At 40.5% G+C, this 17682-nt stretch overlaps 1 protein-coding gene across 3 annotated transcripts in view; it reads right to left on the minus strand.

Moving 5' to 3' along the window:
* Positions 1–576: 576 nt before the first annotated feature.
* Positions 577–17682, minus strand: part of DHTKD1 (dehydrogenase E1 and transketolase domain containing 1) — a 47766-nt gene continuing 30660 nt past the window's right edge. For 2 of the 3 annotated variants that reach the window (XM_070601231.1, XM_070601233.1), the window contains exons 11-17: positions 17383–17533; positions 16227–16333; positions 10423–10587; positions 6908–6990; positions 6403–6572; positions 4749–4834; positions 577–3915 (exon numbers count right to left, since the gene is read on the minus strand). In XM_070601231.1, the coding sequence (XP_070457332.1) occupies positions 3814–3915; positions 4749–4834; positions 6403–6572; positions 6908–6990; positions 10423–10587; positions 16227–16333; positions 17383–17533 (864 nt within the window). In that variant the 3' untranslated portion in view covers positions 577–3813. The remainder of the gene's footprint in view (positions 3916–4748; positions 4835–6402; positions 6573–6907; positions 6991–10422; positions 10588–16226; positions 16334–17382; positions 17534–17682) is intronic. The other variant, XM_070601232.1, reaches the window with a different exon arrangement.

Genomic DNA, 17682 nt, shown 5'->3' on the forward strand with positions numbered 1-17682 from the left:
GAATATCATTCTACCTTGACCTCCCACATTGTTGTAGCACACCCAACAAGAACATCTCCCTCTCTACGTGTAAAATGCTTTGTCTTCTCAAATAGATTGTTAGTCCATCGAGGACAGTGGGCAATCCATTTTATCTTTACTCCTATGTATTTCTTTATTTTTCCCCCAAAGATTGGCACCTGAACTAACAACTGTTGCCAATCTTCTTTTTTCTTCTTCCTCTTCTTCTTCTCCCCAAAGCCCCCCAGTACATAGTTGTATATTCTAGCTGTGAGTGCCTCTGGTTGAGGCATGTGGGACGCCGCCTCAGCATGGCCTCACAAGTGGTGCCATGTCTGCGCCCAGGATCCAAACTGGCGAAACCCTGGGCCGCCAAAGCAGAGCGCATGAACTTAGCCACTTGGCCATGGGGCTGGCCCCACTTCTGTGTATTTCTAAAGTCCAAAACAATGCTATGTATGCATAGGTGTCCAATAATTATTTATTGAGTAAATACCATTGTACTCTTATAGGGTCCTTTCTTATTTTTTTAATTATAGCTGGTTCTCCATATAAGTCAAAGAAGACACAGGGAAATAACAGCAAAGGAATATACTTTTATTAAAAGTTTTCTAAATAACAGAAATGAACTCATAGATGCGAAGGACAAATTAATGGTCACCATGGGGGAGGGGGATGGCGGGATGGGCAAAATAGGTGAAGGAGATTGAGAAGTACAAACTTCCAGTTCTGAAGTAAATAAGTCACGGAGACGTAACGTACAGCATAGGGAATATAGTCAATATTGTAATAACTTTGTATGGTGGCAGATGGTTACTTGACTTGTCATGGTGATCATTTCATGATGTATATAAAGGTCGATTCACTATGTTGTACACCAGAAACTAATATTGTACATCAACTATAGTTTTCCAAAATTAACTGATTTTGCAATCGGCAATGGGGAAATAACAGTCTGCTTTAGATTGTGCTTTATCAGATTTAAATACAAACATGACAATGAATTACTACTTCTCTAGAGTAATTTAGAAGTTGTTTATTTGTGTAATCATGTATTATGAATATTGAGGACTTAAATATTTTGTCCTATTTTCCCAAAAATATAATAGTTTTAGCCTGAACTATATGAGAAGCTGAAGAGGAAAACCAAATATCCACGTAAATCCAAGAGAAATAGCGGTAAAGCTTTTGGAACCTCAAGACCCAGAAGTGTTGCTTCTTAATCTGTGACTTCCTTCAAGTGTAACCTCTAATTTCTTTAAAGTGTACTTCCTCAATATTTTTTTTTTTTTGAGGAAGATTAGCCTTGAGCTAACTGCTGCCAATCCTCCTGTTTTTGCTGAGGAAGACTGGCCCTGAGCTAACATCCATGCCCATCTTCCTCTACTGCATATGTGGGACGCCTACCACAGCATGGCTTTTGCCAAGCGGTGCCATGTCCGCACGTGGAATCCGAACCGGCGAACCCCGGGCCACCGAGAATCAGAACGTGCACACTTAACTGCTGCGCCACCAGGCTGGCCCCCCTTCCTCAATATTGTAAAAGGGATACTATTTCTATTGTCAGCCAATGAATTTTAAAATATAATAAAACTTCAAAGGTAATACAGTCAGACTAAAAAGGGCTATGCTTTAGAATATTTTTCTTTATAGCACGTGTATGGAAAATAAGGGAAACTAAGCAAAATAGTTCTTATAAAAATATTTTATTTTATTAAGAATAATGTGTCATTTTAAACAAAATGAAAATTTTTTCATGGTTGTTAATATTTCTATCCACTGAATACCCAATTTGAACTCTATCTTCATTGAATATGAAATTTAGCATAAATGTAAATGGGGTACAAATATCACACTATCAAATTTTTAAGAGGAACAAAGTAAAATATTTTTATTTTATTTTATTATAATATTTTTATCCCATGCTTTATTATGGGAGCATTTGATTGGGAATTCTTCAAATGGTCCCTTCCTGCAAGGTAATTCAAAATGCTGACCGTGTGTCAGAGGTTATTGAAAGCAAGAAGGGTAAGATACAGAAGACACATTTCACGGTTCAAGTTGGAGAAGATTTAACAAGAAACCATCAACAGACATGAGGTGTAAAGTTAGAAATCTGGAGAGACGGAAACTAAACTAAAAGAAAAAATCTAGACTTTGAAATTTTTTAACTCAAGAAACCAAGAGATCTGAAAACAATGATACTGTGCTTTTATTTTTTTATAGTTCATTATACAACATTGGGTTCTCATTAAATAGACCTTGGTAATTTCACTGATTTACATGGGTGGCGCGGAGTTACCTGATGTATAAGGCTTGACGCAGGGAGGAAGCATTAAGGTATATAGGAAAAAAAGGGATGTGAATATTACAAGAATATTAAGTCAATACACTAATGCACACGTTTAAGATGTGAATCGTGAGTCTACTGCTGTGGCCAGAACAACCTATACATTGATTCTGAAAGAAAGACAACATCAGTTGCCAGTAAAAGTGGAGAGGGCGTTCCAGCAGCTCGGTACTTCCCCCATCATTTCTGAGAACAGTGTCACAGCACAAAAATGGTAGACAACAGAGCCTCTGCAGCACCAAGCCACGTCAAGCTATGGTTTGCTGTTGTCCAGTTGTTCTCCCAGTACTGAGTTAAATTTCAGAATAAGGGAGTGGGTTGGTGATTTCTAGAAATCCCCACGTACCTGGTGTTGGAAAGTTCCCACCGTCAAAGTTAACGTGCTCCTTAAATACCATCAATAAACATCACACCGCAGCAGGGACTTTCAGAGGCAAGACTGATTAACCAAGGGCTGAAATCCCCATGTCAGACACCGAAAGTCAATTAAAAATATCAAGATATCATTGCTAGAACAATTTAGGGGAAAAAAGATACCGTGGCAAAGTAGATCACAAATCAATTTCACTGTAGCTAAAACTCCTTAACTTAATAATACCATGCAAAAGGATCATAGACCCAGGGGCCAGCCCAGTGGCACGGCGGTTAAGTGCACACATTCCGCTTCAGCGGCCCAGGTTTCGCAGGTTAGGATCCTGGGTGCGGACATGGCACCGCTAGGCAAGCCATGCTGTGGTAGGCGTCCCACATATAAAGTAGAGGAAGATGGGCACGGATGTTAGCTCAGGGCCAGTCTTCCTCAGCAAAAAGAGGAGGAGTGGCAGCAGATGTTAGCTCAGGGTTAATCTTCCTCAAAAAAAAAAAAAAAAGGATCATACACCCAGAGATTCATATTTAATAGGACCTATATTTAACGATAATGGGTGAAAAAACGATCTTGAAGAAGACAAACCAATATAGTTTTGCTACAGTGTTTGGTGAAACATTTTTCACAGTAGCTGGAAAGCAGCACCAGAGACGACATAAAATGAACACATTGGTAGTCCACAGGGCTTTGAATAAAATCAACGAAAGTGACATGCACCAAGCAAGTCATTGAGGTAATCTATATGTAGCTGTAAATTCAGGCTAAAGAACTTTTCCTGGGTATAGAAAGTTAATTAGAAAGAGGAGAGTCTGAAAACATCTGGATAAGGACCTAGCTACACAACTCACTCAGATCTAACCAAAATAAACACGAGTGTACTTTTAAGGATGAAAGGTACTTGTCAGGTTCCTGTATTGATGAACGATTCCTTTGACTATTCCACGTATTCCAGGTTGAACTGTTCTCATCAATCTCAACATCCTGGAGGAATCTAGTCTTTTCACGTTACCTGACAGAAGGAGGAGAGAGGAGAGGAAGGCCTTCCTTTTTGTGGCAGTTTTCTTAAAAGGCAGTAGGATTTCTTCAAAGGACTTCATCAAGCAAAGGTCTTGGTGAGGACATCTTCATGCTGCTGCAGGTGAACAGCGCCAATTCCTACAGCAGGTGCTGGCAAAGGGGGTCGGCTCACCAGACGCAGCTATCAATGAAGCAGAAAAGAAAGAAAATGACATTTTGACAAGATCAGAGCTCTGCTTAGTTCCTCCAAGGAGGTGCATGAATTTCTGTCAGCTTATTTAACCATAAATCACTTTCTTGGAAAAATAATTAGCTACCTAGAATAGATTGGAGGGAGATATATGTCACAACTAAAAGCTACTAACTAAATTCCAGGCATGATAAGGTGAGATAAATTCTTGAATTTGCCTTATGGTTCAGTAACTATTAGTTGGTTTTAGCTGTAGAGTTTCCTAAGTTAGAACTATTTACATGTGAAAATGATTTGAGCCGAGCAAACTAATTTCAAACGAGGAAACTGAATTCTAATCAAAGCAGAATAGACAACAGAAGCACAATTGCTCTTGTTCTTTCTCCTTTCTTAAAGCATAATCAAGAAGATTTGGCCTTTGATGTATACAAGCTGTGTGAACAGGCCTGGAACAAGCGTTACTGGGCGTCTCTATTTCCATGTTGTAAAACAAGCCTGCTCATCACTCTGCCCGTCACCCTGCTCCCCCAGGGCCTGGACGCTGACCTTTAGGACAAGAATGCTGAGCATGCTAATGGGAAAGGTAGCCGACAGGTAAGGGTTTTTCCCTTTTTGAGTATAACCTCTTTTTTTTTTTCACCTATACTACTATGTACAGATAAAACACTTGGCATTTTATTCTGAAAGAATGCTCTAAAACTAGATTTTATATTTTAGTTTATCTTTAAAAAACTGGACTGACGACGGGGGTGAACTCATTTGTTGGTGCTCCAGGAGAAATAAGACACACACACAAAACACTCCAAAAGAAAAAGAGCTATTACCTTGCAGGCCAGTTGCTTTTCAAACCTCGGAGAAACAAAAAACCATGGACCCATGTTCTGAGGCTCCTCCTGGCTCCAAATGAAGTCTATAAAAGCAGAAATTCCATCTCACTACCTCCAGTAAACATATACAACATACACACACACACACGATATATATGTATATGTATACATATACTAAATTATTTATAAAATGCCTCTCCAATGTGGCACAGGGTCACTTGCCTTTTTTTTGACAAAGGCATAGTCATGTATCCACCACAGCAATCATGATACAGAACCATTCTCTCAACCCCCAAAATTCTCTCATCCTGTCCCTTTGTACTCAACTCCTCCTCCCACCTCCAACATCTAGCAACCATTGACCTTTCCCTCTCCTTACAGTTTTGCCTTTCCCAAAATGTCAGATAAATGGGGTCACACAATATGTCGCCTTTTGGGCCTGGCTTCCTTGAATTAGCAAAATCCACCTGTGATCTTGTGGATAGCTTGCTCTCTTATTGCTGAGTGGTGTGAGATTGCATGGATGCCACACAGATGGTTTACTCATTCACTGCTTGAAGGACATTTTGGTTGTTTCCAATTTGGGCAATTATGAATAAAGCTGCCATAGCCATTCACATACGGATTTTTCTGTGAACATGTTTTCCTTTCTCTTGGGTAAATACCTAGGAGTGGGACTCTTGGGTGGTATGGTGACTCTATGAGTAATTGTATAAGAAACTGACGGACTGTTTTCCGCCGTGCCTGTACCAATTTGCATTCCCACCAGCAGTGAATGAGGGTTCCAGTAGCCCTGCTTCCTTATCAGCACTTGATATTGTCGATTTGTTGTTTTGTTTTCATTTTAGCCATTCTAATAGGTGTGTAGCCATATCTCATTTTGGCTTAATTTGCATTTCTCTTATCACTAATTATGTTGAGCATCTTTTCATATGGTTATTTGCCATCCAATTCTTCGGTAAAATGGCTGTTCAATTCTTTTTGCACATTTTGAAAAACTGAATTATCTGTTTTCTTACTGTTGAGTTTTAAGAGCTCTTTAAACATTCTGGATAGTCCTTTGTCAGATATGTATTTGCAAATATTTTCTCCCAGTTTGTGGCTTCTCTTTTATTTTCCTTGCAGTGCCTCTCGCAGTGCAAAAGGATTTCATTTTGATAAAGACCAATTTTTCTTTAACGGGATGTGCTTTTGGTGTTATATCTAAGAATTTTTTGCCTAACCCAAAATCATGAATATTTCCTCCTGTCTTCTTCTAGAAGTTTTATAATTTTATGCTGCACATTTAGGTCTGTGATCAATTTTGAGTTAATCTCTGTACAAGGTGTATAAAGACATCCAATTATTCCAGCCCCATTTGTTGGAAAGGCTTGTCTTTTACATTTATAATGGATTTATCATAAATTATAGTATAGCATTGACTTCCTCTGAATTCTCGAGAAATTTGATGTCAGATGAGAGAAGGGGGAAGACTGAAAGGGACACCAAAAAAGATATGGAGACATTGGCTCTCCTGGTATAATTTTCATATCACCAGATTCAATTTTCTAATAATGCTCACTGGCCCCCATAACCTCTTTTCATTTGAGATGGTCCAAATAGGTTTCAGATATCTGAAAACCAAAGAACCCTAACCAGAATGACCCTTTACCTTTAACATGGTTGTATTTGCTCATCTCTTGTTGTAATGAATCCAACGGGAAAGGACAGAGTTCCTCTATTCGGATGATGGCGAAGTCATGCTTCTTGGCCCCCAAAGATTCTCTTTGCTTCAGCAGGGCATAGAAATGTTTGCCACAGCAGAACACTAGACTCTTAACACTGTTGAGTAGAAAAAGGACAATGGGATGGGGGAGAAATATCTTAAAGTAAGAACTGTATCAGAAGAAAGGGGAGACCATGTAGATAGAATTGCTTCACTACGGAGGCAGTGGGGGACCTGTAGTTGGGTTCAGTCATACGCTATGCCCTGGCAAGGCTTCTTGAGCAACATGCGCCTCCAAAGTTCGCCCTCCCATGTGTACTCTAACTTCTACTCCACTGACTCAAAGGAGAGAAGCGACTTGAGTCGCTCTGGATTCCTTAACAAGAACTAGTTTTTCCACTCACTAAAATTCCACCGAAGAGTATGAATACAGAGATACACATCAAATTACTTTTTTGGATCCACAGATGAGTCACCAATGACTGGTTTGAATGTCGTTCCAGGTGCCATTTCTTGAAGAGTTGACACAGCTGCCTAAGGAGGGGGAAAAAAAGCCGTAAGTCTATCAACTAATGGAAAGGAGCCGAAGATGCTTTTACTTATAAGGGATCTTTACCAAGAAACAGTACCAAAACTATCACCCAGCTATAATTACCAAGTCAGAAAATAACAAATGTTGGAGAGGATGTGGAGAAAAGGGAACCCTCATACACTGCTGGTGGGAATGCAAACTGGTTCAGCCACTGTGGAAAACAGTATGGAGATTTCTCAAAAAAGTAAAAATAGAAATACCATATGACCCAGCTATCCCACTACTGGGTATACATCCAAAGAAGTTGAAATCAACAATTCAAAGAGACTTATGGACCCCTATGTTCATGGCAGCATTATTCACTATAGCCAAGAAGTGGAAGCAACCCAAGTGCCCATCGACTGATGAGTGGATAAAGAAGATGTGGTGTGCATATACAATGGAATACTACTCAGCCATAAAAAAAGACAAAAGTGTCCCATTCACAACAACATGGATGGACCTTGAGGGTATTATGGTAAGCGAAATAAACCAGACAGAGAAAGACAAACACTGTATCATTTCACTCATACGTGGAAGATTAGCACACAGACAAAGAGAACAGTTTAGTAGTTATCAGAGGAGAAGGGGGTTTGGGGGTGGGCAAAAGGGGTGAAGGGACACATTTATATGGTGACTGACAAAAAGAATGTACAACTGAAATTTCACAATGTTATAAACTATTATGACCTCAATAAAAAAAAAAATCACAAGGCCCCCCCCCCAAAAAAATTCTCACCTAGGACTATAAGTAAACATATGTACTAATAAACACGGTAGCTTTTCCAAAAAATATCAGTTCTATATACTTCAAAATAAAATTATTTTTCCAAGGTTACATAAGATTGGCTTTCATCTGGTGCCATGATAAAAGTTTAAGAATCAAAATTTCAGTTTGTTCATACAACTTTATTATCAATAAAAAATATGCTTCAATTTTGGGAGATTAGAAACAACATTTTATAGAATTTATATTGTGAACCCAAACAGCTAAGCTAGGGCAATTATTTCTGTCTTTAGGGCTTTGACTATGCTTTATAAGTGAAACCTTATCAGGTCAGAACAAGTAGGAACAAAACATGAATATTTCTGTAATGAAAAGAAATGTCATTAATGAGCTCAATTTAAACAAATACTTGTTGCAAAGAACTCAGAGTAGAAAACAGATGAAGCCAAAGTTGGGAGTTTGCTCCCTTTTGCTATCATCTAGTTAATTTCCCTGTAGTCTAGTCCCAAATGTGTACAGGACTCATTTTGACTAGGCCATTGAGGGCAGCCACACTGATGCTGGGATCTTGTGATATAACTTTAAAAATTAATATTAACTATTCAGCTATTCTCATTACTAAATAATGTGTGATCTTTCTCCATTCTGAACCAGATCCCTTTGTCAGTCCCCACGTCCTATGATAGGAATCAAACGAAGCTAGGGTTTAGAGTTGGGTGGGAAATTGGGATGGGATTTAGGGACCACGTGCCACACAAACTCCCTATAACCCTGCGGCGTGCTTGCCACATGGCCAGTCATCTCCAAACACACGATCAAAATAAAGTGTTAACATATTCTGAGAGAGCACTTGTACCAATAATCCAATTTTCACGAAGAAATCGGAATTCAATAATGGTCATACTTGCTTTCAATTAATAAAAGGACTTATATGTTTACAGAAGATACTTGACTACTTAATAGGAGTAGTTTTTCATCTGGAAATCTATAGGATAGCTGTTGATATTTTTTAAGGCTCCCAAGTAAGGCCTCTCTTATTGGATAAGTTATATATTAGACTTGGGGCAAGGGGTGGAAGATTAGAGCCAGAATACAAACTCTTATTCTCAGTTTCAAACAGCAAAAGAAATTCTCAATACTTGGTAACCTACATACATTATATTTAATATCATTACATTCCCGTATAGTTATGATTGAGGGCATAGGTGACAACCTTAGGGGTAAAATGAAAGTTGGGTCAAGAATCCCAGATGTATATACCTCTTAGAAATAAATTAGAGCCATTTTCATTTTGACTCGGCCCCTTTAACGTTGCTGTTTTGAAATATCTGTGTCAAAAGAGTTCCATCAGAAAGACTTGTAGAAGAGATTGCATTAACTTTTCTCGAAATTTTCTTGAAAGCATCCTGTGATGTTTCTAGGCTCGTGAAGCCATCTCAAAATGTACAGTGTTCACAGGGACGTTGGGTAAGAGAGAATAAATCGACCAAACAAATGAACCATTGCCATTGGTAGAAATTACCTGAAGTGCATTTCCTCGGCACTGACTCCCAGAGTTGGGACTAGGGTGAGGCAGGTGAGGAGTCAGAGTGCAAAATTTAGAGAAGCACTCACTCTAGGATGGTGCAAAAGCCAACTGCGAGAATAGCTCTCTACTCCCCTCCAAGTGCTAGGAACTGCTTAAAAATACAACCAGTGAAAGCAAATAGCTCACAACTTTCCCCAACACCCCTCAATTCCAAATATGCACTCCCAAAGCTTTGTGAGAAGAACAAGATAGTCTTGAACAGCCAAATCCTCACTGACCTATTTCACCGCAGCAGCAACATCCAAATAAATGTAAATGTTTTTTGAATGTTAATCCTAATTAAGACTCTCATATAAAACTGAAAAAAATTATAGCAGATGGGAGATATATATGCTTACTAGAACTTATTATCTTGAATTCTGCATTTGAAAACTAGCATATTTTTGTGATTTAAAAAATATATTGTGCGCTTAACACTTAGTTCAGGTAAACCAAAAGAAAACTCACCCTTTTAATTCAGTGTAGCTAGTAGAAAAAATCTAAATAAAAGTCAATGAGTAACACCACTCCTTTTCATCAAAATACTTTAAATTCCCAACTTGCTACTATCAACATGCTTAGGCCATTTGGACTTTGAAACTTTTTCTACAAAGTTATTTCTGCTCAGACTGGCATACCAGGGGGATAATGTCTGCTATCCCCGTCCTTGATTACAATGAAACTGAACACTACCTATATTTCCAGTATTTTGTGTTTTTTAATTTTTGCTGAGGAAGATTCACCCTGAGCTAACATCTGTTGCCAATCTTCCTCTTTTTGTGCATAAGCTGCCACCACAGCATGGCAACTGACAGACAAGTGGTGTAGGTCTGCGTCCAGGAACTGAACCCGTGGTCACCAAAACAGAGTACTCCAAACTTAACCACTAGACTACTGGGGCTGGCCCATCCAGTTATTCTTGAAAGGCTGAAAAAAGAGAGAGAAAGCAGCATGGGCAATTAAAACTACAAAGATGTGTCTGTAATTCAGAACTGTAAATTAATACAGAGATAGAGGAAAATGCAGTACAAAAATGACAAAAGGAGAAAGTCCTACCAACTGTTTTTCTTTTTTTTTTTTTTACCAGTTTTTTCTACTTACAGGGAACCTGAGTAACATCTTAGGAGAAGCAACAATCAGGGGCTTTCTGAAGTTCCGAACCATTTGTCTCCGAAGCAAGTGAAAATACTGTGCAGGAGTAGTCGGGTGGACCACAAACATGTTCACCGTGTCTCCATCTACGCCCTCTTCTCTGCTGTCACACATCTGGGAGAGAAATGAAAGAAAGGAACAGAATGTTCAGATCATCTAATTCAATCACAATGACGTATGCTAGCTGAAGGGAAACCCAGGGCTCTCCATCAGAAGGAGAAAATATATTCCTCTTCGTTACAGAAAAATACCAGAAGGTGAATTTATGACTTGTGAAGATTAACCAGACGAGAGATCGGATGGCTTTCCCCGTCTGCCCAATTCTGTGTATTTTAAGACGGTTGTTCCCAAAACACAGCTGATTGCAAGAAGCCTCTGGAGGGGACCTTTGAAAAATACAGACTCTGATGGCTATGAGGTTAAGATGGTGGAACGAAGCACTGTTAGAATCTCACTCTCCTAACGAAATAAACACAAGCATAGTTTGGTTTGTTTTAAAGACAAAAACAAAATCAAAAGCAGCTAACAAGGTTGAAAAGTTGAGAGTGAATATGGATCTTTCTCGATTTATGATGAAGTGATCTCTCAAAATACCCATGGTAAGTTGAAAATATCGTAAGTACGCAAAATCGTCTCACACAGTCTATTTTATACTAAAAGGTTGAATATCTCACATAATTGATTGAATACTGTGCTGAAAGGGAACAACAGAATGGCAGGATGGGTACAGAATGGTTGTATCAGCTGTTCACCCTCACGATTGTGGGGCTGACTGGGAGCTTTGCTCGCTGCCCAGCATTGCAAGAGAGCATTGTACTGCATATCGCTAGCCCAGGAAAAGAGGAAAAAAATCAATATTCAAAGTATGATCTCTACTGAACGTGTATCACAGTCACACCATCATAAAGTCAAATCATAAGTCTGACCATCATAAGTCGAGGACCGTCGATAATTAAATCTCAGAAGATACTGGTGGTTCAGAAAGCTGTGGCATGGCTCCTAACCCCACTCCAGGGGCAGTGGAGAGAAAAGAAAGTGAGTTGACAAAATCCTAAGAATTCTTACTAGTCCCCTCCAGTTTGGAGAGGGGGTGTGCGTAGGCAACCCTGGGGGAAAAATAAAGGCAAAATCTAGAGTCTGAAGGCCCTCCAGTGCTCAGTGGAGGCAGACGGGGCTGCCAGCCTTGCCTCTTCCAGGGCACCTCACAGGCCAAGCAAACAGACGGAAGCCCATGGAAGTTATATACATCCCTGACCAGAGAAGCAGACCCTTGTATGGGGTTAGTGATTGAATCTCATAAGGGACCAGAGGATTTAGCAAAAAAACCCCTCTGTCCAGCAGGACTCTCTCCTCCCACTCCACGTCCTCAGACTCCGCAAACTGGAGCCCGTACTCAACTATTGTTTCAAGAAGGTAAATTGGTACCAACTGGGACAATATTCAAGGGGAATTCACCCACACCCTATCAGAGTAACTATTGTATAAGGTCTGTGAAGAATTGCCCTAAAGAACCAAAGACATGATGAAATGAAATGACATAGCAACAATGTAATATCATAGAGCCAAAATAACTTTTGACATATGTATATATAAAAAAAAGGAAAAGAACAGAGCAGGCAAAAGGCAGACTGTTTTAACAAAAGACGCAAGTGTTGGAGAGGAGGTGGAGAAACTGGAGCTCTTGTATGCTGTTGGTAGGAAAGAAAATTGGTACAGCCACTATGGAAAATAGTATGGAGGTTCCTCAAAAAATTAAAAATAGAACTACCATATGATCCAGCAATTCCACTTCTGAGTATATATACAAAAGAATTGAAGTCAGAATCTCAAAGAGATGTCTGCACTCTCATGTTCATTGCAGCATTATTACAATAGCCAAGATGTGGAAGCAACCTAAGTGTCCATCAATGGATGAGGGACTAAATGAAATGTAATATATATAGTAGAATATTATTCAGCCTTAAAAAATGAATCCTGGGGCCAGCCCGGTGGTATAGTGGTTAAGTTCATGTGCCGGCTTCAGTGGCCTGAGGTTCACAGGTTCAGATCCCGGGTGTGGACCTGCACCACTCATCAGCCATGCTGTGGCGGCATCCCACATACAAAATAGAGGGTGACCGGCACAGATGTTAGCTCAGGGCTAATCTTCCTCACCAAAATAAAGAAGAAGAAGAAGAATCCGGCAACATGGATGAACCTTGAGGACTTTGTGCTTAGAGAAATAAGCCAGTCACAGAAGGACAAATGCTACATGATTCCACTAAAATAGTCAAGCTCATAGAAGCAGAGAGTAGAATGGTGGTTTCCAGGGACTAGGGGGAGGGGAAATGGGGAGTTGCTAATCAAGGGTATAAAGCTTCAGTTGCGTAAGGTGAATATATTCAAGAGATCAGCTAGATCCCTAGGTACGATATTGTATTGATAGTCAACAATAGTGTATAGTCAACAATATTGTACTGTATACTCAAAATCTGTTAGGAGGGTAGATCTCATGTTAAGTGTTCTTATTACCACTAAAAACAATTTTTTAAAGGCAGATAGTTTTAAAGATAACACAACAGAATTAGATAAGAAAGGAGAGTGCAGTGCTAAGAAAACCAACTGAGAACCGAAACCTACCACCACAAATCTAATAAATAAGTGAGAAACAGGACAGACAGGACAAAAAAGAAATGAGATAATCACAATGAAAGCAGATGAAATAAGCAAGCACAGGTAAACAGCGAATACTCTTCACTTCACATATATTAATCCTTTTGCAGGGCTAACAGTAAAATCAGTGATGTAAACGAAGGGTCGAGATAATCACAGTTCAAGGACATGAAATGATAATAAAAATAATAAACATCATACATATAAATGTCAGCTATTGCTCTAAGCATTTACATATATTGACTATGCCTCAATGATCCTATGAGGTAGATTGGATAGAACCATTAACACAGATTTGATAATTTTAATGTATACGTAGATGATCCTTTCAGTACTTTGGCTTCTTGGTTCCTTGAACTCACGTCCTCCAATAACTGTCTTCCATCCTACCTCAACAACCTATTCCCATGGTAATATCCTTGTTATGATCAATAACAGGAATATCTCCATAAACTCTCATTTATGCGTTCCACTCTGACCACCACTTCCTACCTTTCTAGCTCAACTCTCTTTAACACTTTGACTCCAGCAATCCTTCAACCTCATCGATACCTCCAACCCACTGATCTTATCACCTTTTCACTAGCCTTTACTCTTTTCACATCTCCTTTCTCATCCTTATTTAGCCTAAATTCCAGAGTCAATCATTCTAATCGTTCTTTGGCATACACCCTTAACTCCCTTGACCCTTTCTCACTGCAAACCACAACCCTAGTTGATCCCAATTTTCCACCTTTTCCACATCTGTACCTATGTAGGGAATGTAGCTGGAGACAACACACAATCACACTGATTGATCTCACTTTAAATCCTTGACCATGAATCTCAAGTGGGCCCTCAATGCTCTTAGACTATTCTATTTCCCTAATCCATTCATTCTCCTCTTCTCCCAGATGACAGTTTCATACCTTCAAACCCAGGACCTCCTCCTCTATCATCACTCTCATCTAACAATCCAAGAGTATTTCCTCAGACCCCTACCACAACATCTACACAAGTTCTATCACCTGCACCCATATTTTCTGCCTCCCGGTTATCACCAGAGATGAACCCACCATGATCCTCTCAAAATCTCAGCCAATCCCTGATGCCGCGGACGCCATCCCATCGTGCCCACTCAAAGCAATCACTCCAGTCATTCTACCCTCTCTCTTGCGTCATCATTTTCTTCTCTACTGGATCATTCCTATCAGCATACAAACATGCTGTTATTTCTCCTATCTTTGACACAAATTTCCCCATCAACTACGCCCCATTACCTTGTTCTATTTGCAGCAAAACTCCTCAAAAGAGTTATTTAAACTTTCCTCCTTCCATATACTCCTAAATACCTTCCAATCAGATTTGGCCCACACCACACCATCTAAACTACAGTTACCAACCACCAAATGAACTCTTCAATGCTAAATCCAATGGCTTATTCTCAGTCCTCATCTGAATTGACCTTGATATTCCCTCATTCTTGATACGTTTTCTCCACTTGCTTTCTAGGACCTTCCTGCAACCTCACTGGTTGCTCCTTCTCAGTCTCCTTTCTTCTTCTCTGCAGCCTCTCACTGTTTGACTATCCCAGGGCTCAGTTTTGGGACAACTTCTCTCTTCTATCTGTAACCACTCCTTTGATGATTTCATCCAGACTTATGACCTTAAATATCACCTGTATCTTCCACGTACTCGTTTCCTATAATTCTTTCAAAAAGCATAGTTTTGTACTTCTCATGCAGGTCTTTAATTTACTTGCAATTTATTTCTGTAATCTGCTTTATAAAATCATTTCTCTGTGTCATTATCTAATATATCACTATCCATCTATTTACTGTTCTATCTACGTTTCTACCAATCCATCATCTATCTATATATTTTATCTGCAAATATGCTAAAATAATTAATGATATGTATGTACTTAGGGTGATGTACAGGGTCTCCATTTATTCTGAAATACATCATAAAATAATATGGATTTATGGATCGATAGAGGGACGATAGATGAGTAGATACGTGATAAAACAAGCATAACAAAATATTAACAGTAGAATCTAGGGGGTTGGCATATGAATCTCCACTGTAAAATTTTTTCAACTGTTCTGTATGTTTGGAAATTTTCAAAATAAAATATTAGTAAGTCATATGCATAAAGAGACATTGGTAATGATTCTCACCAAGTGATAACAATGGTTATTTAAAAAAAATTTTTTGAGGAAGATTAGGCCTTTTTTGAGGAAGATGAGCTAACACATCCTGCCAATCCTCTTCTTTTTGCTGAGGAAGACTGGCCCTGAGCTAACATCTGTGCCCATCTTCCTCTATTTTATATGTGGGACGCCTACCACAGCATGGCTTGCCCAGTGGTGCCCAGGTCCACACCCAGGATCTGAACCAGCAAACCCCAGGCCACCAAAGTGGAATGTGTGAACTCAACCGCTGTGCCACTGGGCCAGCCCCTAAAATTTTTTAATGATCACGAATCATTTTATGAAAATACCATTATTAAGTGAAAAAAAATTTTTAATGAAAATAGAGATTCCTAGGCCTCATTCCTAAGAATCTGATCTGGCATGGGTCCTTGAATTTTCATGAAAAGCTCCCTAGGGGCCAGCCTGGTAGCATAGGGGTTAAGTTCGCATGCTCTGCTTCAGTGGCCTGGGGTTCACCAGTTTGGATCCCAGGTATGGACCTACATACTGCTTATCGAGTCATGCTGAGGCAGCATCCCACATATAAGAGAGGATGACGGGCACAGATGTTAGCTCAGGGACAATCTTCCTCAGCAAAAAGAGGAGGACTGTTGGCGGATATTAACTCAGGGCTGATCTTCCAAAAAAAAAAAGCTCCCTAGATGATTCCAGTGATCAGCCTGGTTTAGGAACAACTCATCCTTGCCACATAGGAATCATTTTAATTGCCATAAAAGCGTGATACTATTATACCCAACGCATCATGTTTCCAGGGAATACTGACATTGCATTAGATCTGTTTCATTCAAATACTACAACGTCTTCCAGTTTAAGGTGCACATTCAGTATCTGCAGGAGGTAGTTCTATTTCCAAGCACCTAGGAAGCAGGAAAACATTTCTTGGAATCCATAAGACATTGGACGTACCTGCAAGAAACGTTCTATGCGACAAGAGGAGTGCTCAGGTCCAGCCCCGTCATACCCGTGTGGAAGGAGAATAACAATGCCGCTCTGGAGGAGCCACTTGGCCTCTCCTGGAAAAGCACGTGGTAGGGAGTAAGGACTCTATGAAGCAGGAACAAAATGCACAGTCTGATGGACTTGGGTAGAATCAGATGTTAGTTTGCTGCCTGAGCCCCTAAAACCGTTTTTACTGCACGCACTTTCTAGCACTGTTAACCCATACATAGGGGGAAAATATCCATCCTACTGCTGAAACCCTACAACGACACGTGCACTGGGGCTTCAGGAAGTGGAAGACAAACTCAAAGGCGAACGTCCCGGCTTCTAGGACAGCACGTGCCACTCTGATTCCACCTCCCAGGCTGGGCAGCTCCTATCTGCCTTCACAGCACCACTTCCCACACAGGCCACTGTCCTCAAACTGAGGGCACAGACACTGAGAAGAATCTCTCTGCACATATCAAAGCCCAGTCTCCTCAAGGAGCTTTTCTTCCTCACAGCTACAAAGTTACAGAGAAACGCAACCACAGCGAGGCTCTGAAGGGCGCACTCAAAATGCAAGAGCGGCTACCCCCGGAAAATGGGCTGAGGGCCTGGGGGAGACTCAGACTTGTACTTCACAGACTTTGAATTTTTACAAGAAGCAGGTACTGCTTTTGTAAATGATGATTAAAAATAATAAAGATGCACAACTTTCAACTTGCAGATCCTTGAGTGTCCCTGGACGGAGGGAAGTGGATCGTCAAGGCTGCCACTCACTCTGATCGCCAATCCTCACTATGTCACCATTGCCTACTTGTGATTCATCCCACACTCACTCAACATACCGCAGGGGCAGACCCGAAAGTTAAAGGACCTCAGAGCTGGCAGGTGCGCACACTGCTCCCTACAGTCAAGCACATTCCCCAAAGATGGGAAGGTGCTCCCTGCACAGTTGCTAAATGGCCCCCAGCCCTCCAGCCGCCAATTTAACTGTCTGACAGCTACCCATCCCAATGGATGACAGCACAATCCGTCTGGTGCACAGGAGTCTCACCAGCAGCTATGGCCCCTTTGCGCTCATTTGCCCCCGTCAGCCTGGTGCTATGTGTCCACTACACACCCGTATGCCAACACCAACCTCCAGAGATGAACGTGTCAAAGATGATCTGGGCACCATTGAAGAAATCCCCAAACTGAGCCTCCCAGAGGGGCAGTAACTTAGGGCTTTCGATGCTCATCCCGTACTCAAATCCCAGGACAGCCTCTTCTGACAGCGGGCTGTTGCTCACCTAATGCGAGGAAGAGAACAGGAGCACGGTCACGCAAGGGAGGACGCGACCCTGAGGCAGGAAAGGTAAAGCATCACATTTATACACACCTCTCAAAGGGAGGCGGGTGGAGAGGGGAGCTGGGTTTTCGTTCATCTCCACATTCCTTT

The sequence above is a fragment of the Equus przewalskii genome, chromosome 30, assembly GCF_037783145.1.
Source record: "Equus przewalskii isolate Varuska chromosome 30, EquPr2, whole genome shotgun sequence".
NCBI classification, from domain to species: domain Eukaryota; kingdom Metazoa; phylum Chordata; class Mammalia; order Perissodactyla; family Equidae; genus Equus; species Equus przewalskii.